Source organism: Triticum dicoccoides, chromosome 4B (assembly GCF_002162155.2).
Source record: "Triticum dicoccoides isolate Atlit2015 ecotype Zavitan chromosome 4B, WEW_v2.0, whole genome shotgun sequence".
NCBI classification, from domain to species: Eukaryota; Viridiplantae; Streptophyta; class Magnoliopsida; order Poales; family Poaceae; genus Triticum; species Triticum dicoccoides.
In genome coordinates this window covers 356,333,039-356,336,732 of record NC_041387.1, presented here as the reverse complement: position 1 = coordinate 356,336,732, position 3,694 = coordinate 356,333,039, and the positions used below count along the sequence as shown (strand labels likewise).

At 54.5% G+C, this 3,694-nt stretch overlaps 1 protein-coding gene across 1 annotated transcript; it reads left to right on the top strand.

Annotated features, from left to right (window-relative positions):
* The first annotated feature begins 875 nt into the window (after positions 1-875).
* Positions 876-2,506, top strand: LOC119293626 (probable galacturonosyltransferase-like 4). Its single transcript, XM_037572025.1, has one exon. The coding sequence runs from the start codon at positions 1,038-1,040 to the stop codon at positions 2,076-2,078; it is 1,041 nt and encodes a 346-aa protein (XP_037427922.1). The 5' UTR covers positions 876-1,037; the 3' UTR covers positions 2,079-2,506.
* Positions 2,507-3,694: the final 1,188 nt, after the last annotated feature.

Below are 3,694 nucleotides of genomic sequence, written 5' to 3'. Positions count from 1 at the left end.
GAGCACGGCGCGGCACGCGAGCGGGCGGCCATGCTGGCGCACGAGGGGCACGAGGCGCGGCCGGGCGTGGCCCTGGGTCGGCGGACACAGAAGGAGAGGAGGAGCGCGGGGGCTCAACGCCATTGACAAGGAGAGGGACGGCGAGGCTCGTGGGGGCCATTGGGGTGGCGGTCGGCGACGGCGAGACGAGGCGACGACGGTGGCCTCGGGTGCGGGCGGCGACAGCGATGGAGGGGAAGGAAGGGGGCGCGCGAGGGAAAGGTGGTAGGGTTAATTAGGTGGCGGTGGGTCGGCAGCGGGCCGCCGGATGACGGCCACAGCGAGGGTTGCGGCCGTGGCGGTCATCGGGAGCGGCCACGCTTCAACCCATGTACAGGGGAGGGGCCGCAGGGGCACATGGGCCAGTGCGGTTAGACATGGGTGTGGCAGAGGTTCAGACGCCCGTAAAGCGCCCCTTATTTGTTTCCGGTTTACGGGAAGAAGTACTTTCAGGCCGTCTCATAGACCAATAGAAATCCATATTGGACGACACAACACATTCAGTCCGCATGGTCCAAACGTATGTGGGCAGTTTCACGGTGAGCATTGGAGATGTCCTAATGTTGGCCCTGTTTCTAATCAGACAGTAGGTTGGCAAAGCATTAATCTGGAGTCAACTGAAGCCAATCCATATTACTCCATGTCAACACGAAATGCATGGAAATGATCCAACTATAGGTGGCAGAGCCATCTTATTGGTGCCACCACCTTCTTGTCCGTGCTCCTACCTTCCCTCCCAGCCGCCCACCACCCCCATCCATTGCCACCATGTTTGTCCCATCTCCTCTTCACCTTACACTTTCCTTTCTCCACCGTTTTGATGGTGGCCCCCCCTCCCTTCCTAACCCCGTCCCAACCATTGCCAGGGACCAGGGTGGCCACCTTCTCCGTGCCCTCTTCCCTGCCGCCGCCGTTGTCGCCATTGGTTTGCCTTGCCGGCGACAACCACTCGGCCACCCTTCAATTGTCTCGCCCGCTCCGCTGGCCGGACACACACGATGCTTCCAACCGACTGTGTCGTCTTCATTGCGCTCCTCGTGCTGCTCGGAGACGCGGCGACCGCCGTCGCTGGCATCCGCGTCGACCCTGCCATGATGATCCGGCAGCCGTTGGATTCTATCCCTACGTTCCGCGAGGCGCCCGCCTTCCGAAACGGCGCCGAGTGCGCTGGCGGTGACAAGGTGAACGTCGCCATGACGCTGGACGCTAACTACCTCCGTGGCACCATGGCCGGCGTGCTCTCCATCCTGCAGCACACAGCGTGCCCGGAGAACGTGGTATTTCACTTCCTCGCCGCCCGGATGGACGGTGACCTCGTCGCCATGCTGCTAGCGACCTTCCCTTACCTGGACCTCCGCGTGTACCGATTCGACCCGTCGCGCGTCCGGGGACGTATCTCCCGGTCGATCCGCCATGCGCTAGACCAGCCGCTCAACTACGCGCGCATCTACCTTGCCGACACGCTTCCCCCTGATGTGCGCCGGGTTATCTACCTCGACTCCGACGTGATCGTCGTCGACGACATCCGCACACTCTTCTCTGTGGACCTCGCGGGCCACGTGGTGGGCGCACCGGAGTACTGCCACGCCAACTTCACCAACTACTTCACGGACACATTTTGGATGGACCGGGCGCTCAGCGGGACATTCCACGGGCGGCGCCCGTGCTACTTCAACACCGGCGTGATGGTGATGGACGTGGACCAGTGGCGCACCGGCGGGTACACGAGGCGGGTGGAAGGGTGGATGGCCGTGCAGAAGCAGAAGAGAATCTACCACCTCGGCTCTCTGCCGCCGTTCCTTCTGGTGCTCGCCGGGGATATCCAGGCCGTGGACCACCGGTGGAACCAGCACGGGCTAGGCGGCGACAATGTCAAAGGGCGGTGCCGGGGCCTGCACCCGGGACCCATCAGCCTGCTGCACTGGAGCGGCAAGGGAAAGCCGTGGCACCGTCTCGATGCCCGGCGGCCGTGCACCGTCGACTACCTCTGGGCGCCCTACGACCTCTACCGGCCATCGTCGCCGGTACTTGAGGAGTGAGCGGCACCTAAGCCATACGCTAGAAGAGCTAGCGTACCAATCAGTTCGTACGTGCATGCGTGCAAAGAGAAAAAGGAAGAAAAAAAAAGGAGGAAATTAACGAGAGATGTTGATGCATGCATGCATGTCAAATGCATCTCTTCCTATCACTTGGTGGATTGAAATGTGCACACGCAGTTGAAGAAAGGGTGGTCAAAGAAGAGAAACGATCGGTGCAGTTTCTTGGGGTGTTGATTTGGGAGATAACTTAATTAGGTGGGTGCAAATTGCTCTTGCTTTTGCCTCTTTCTTGGTTATTATCTCCCTTGGGTGGTTCTTGTTTTGTTCTGCTCTTCGTCGTTTTGTATAGGTCATGCTATAATTTTTAAAGATTAGTGTGCATGGTGGGAGGCGACGGAAATTGGTGCTCAAGAATATGTATACTATTGGTTGTGTATATATCAGATTATGTTTATACAATGACAGATCATACAAAAAGAAACAACTAATGTTGATTGGAATCTTATTTGCCTGATAAGGCCTACTTTGTTTTCCGATATATTTTTATAGAAGGCAGAATACAAATACAAGCGACTCTAACTCAGTGCGAACAACAAGTATAGTTCCAACACCATACCCAAACTAATCTGAAGAGAAGTCACCGCACACATTACAAACACAACGCAAAGGAACCTGTCCTGACCATAGCAACAATGCCGCGTTTGGACGTACACCGATCACCTCAAAGAGTAGCACCTTTAACCGGACTTCCCTTGCCAATGCACCAACCAGCCTTGATTGAAGAAGATTGCGAGTGGGTGGAGGGACTCGGTTGGCCCCGAGAAAGCCACCATCTTGGACTCATCGGCGTGGACGTACATTGCGCCCAAGAACCTTTACTCGGACTAGCGACATGGACTGGAGGACCGCATCACCAAACTTCCAAGCCATGTCTCCATCCACAATGCTCCCAACTGAGGAACGGCGCCAGGACGCCGCCATCACCGGTCCAAGATGTAGGCTTTCACCCGGGGACAGCAACCCAAACAAGAGGGGGAGATGCCGACACACCTAAGCGATGCCTCCAAGGAGGGAAACCACACCCGTAGGCGACACCCACATAATCTTAATAATGTTGAGGATATCGCTTATTGTTAGCATTTCAATCGGCTGGGGATTAGAGATTAATCAAAAATAGGGTGATTAATTGATTTTGTCGGTCCACTATTAATCGGCTAGTTTTTGCTTGCAATTCCCAGGTTCCAAGCACTAATAAGTTAGAAATGGAAATAACCGTCAGTGCGCTCTAAGCCTTTAAATAGGACAACACTATGTCTTTCATGTCAAACAATGAGTTAATGAAAAATAAAATGGACAACACTATAACACATGTCCCATTGAACAGGGCCTCATGTGTCACATGTGGGAGCCTATTGAAGAGGATGCCTTGTTTTATTTTTTGACCACTGGGGATCAACGTGATTAATCGCTAGATTCCTGATTAATCGCCTGTCCGAGCAATAAATCGACATAAATAATAAATAACAAAGATAAGGTATAATGTAAGCGGTCACCCATGGATAAGCGATAAATTAAATGATAAATCGGTGAATCAGACGATATTTTGAACATTACTC

Coding starts and splice junctions, on each gene's coding strand:
- LOC119293626 (XM_037572025.1), top strand. CDS start 1,038: ATGCTTCCAACCGACTGTGTCGTCTTCATTGCGCTCCTCGTGCTGCTC.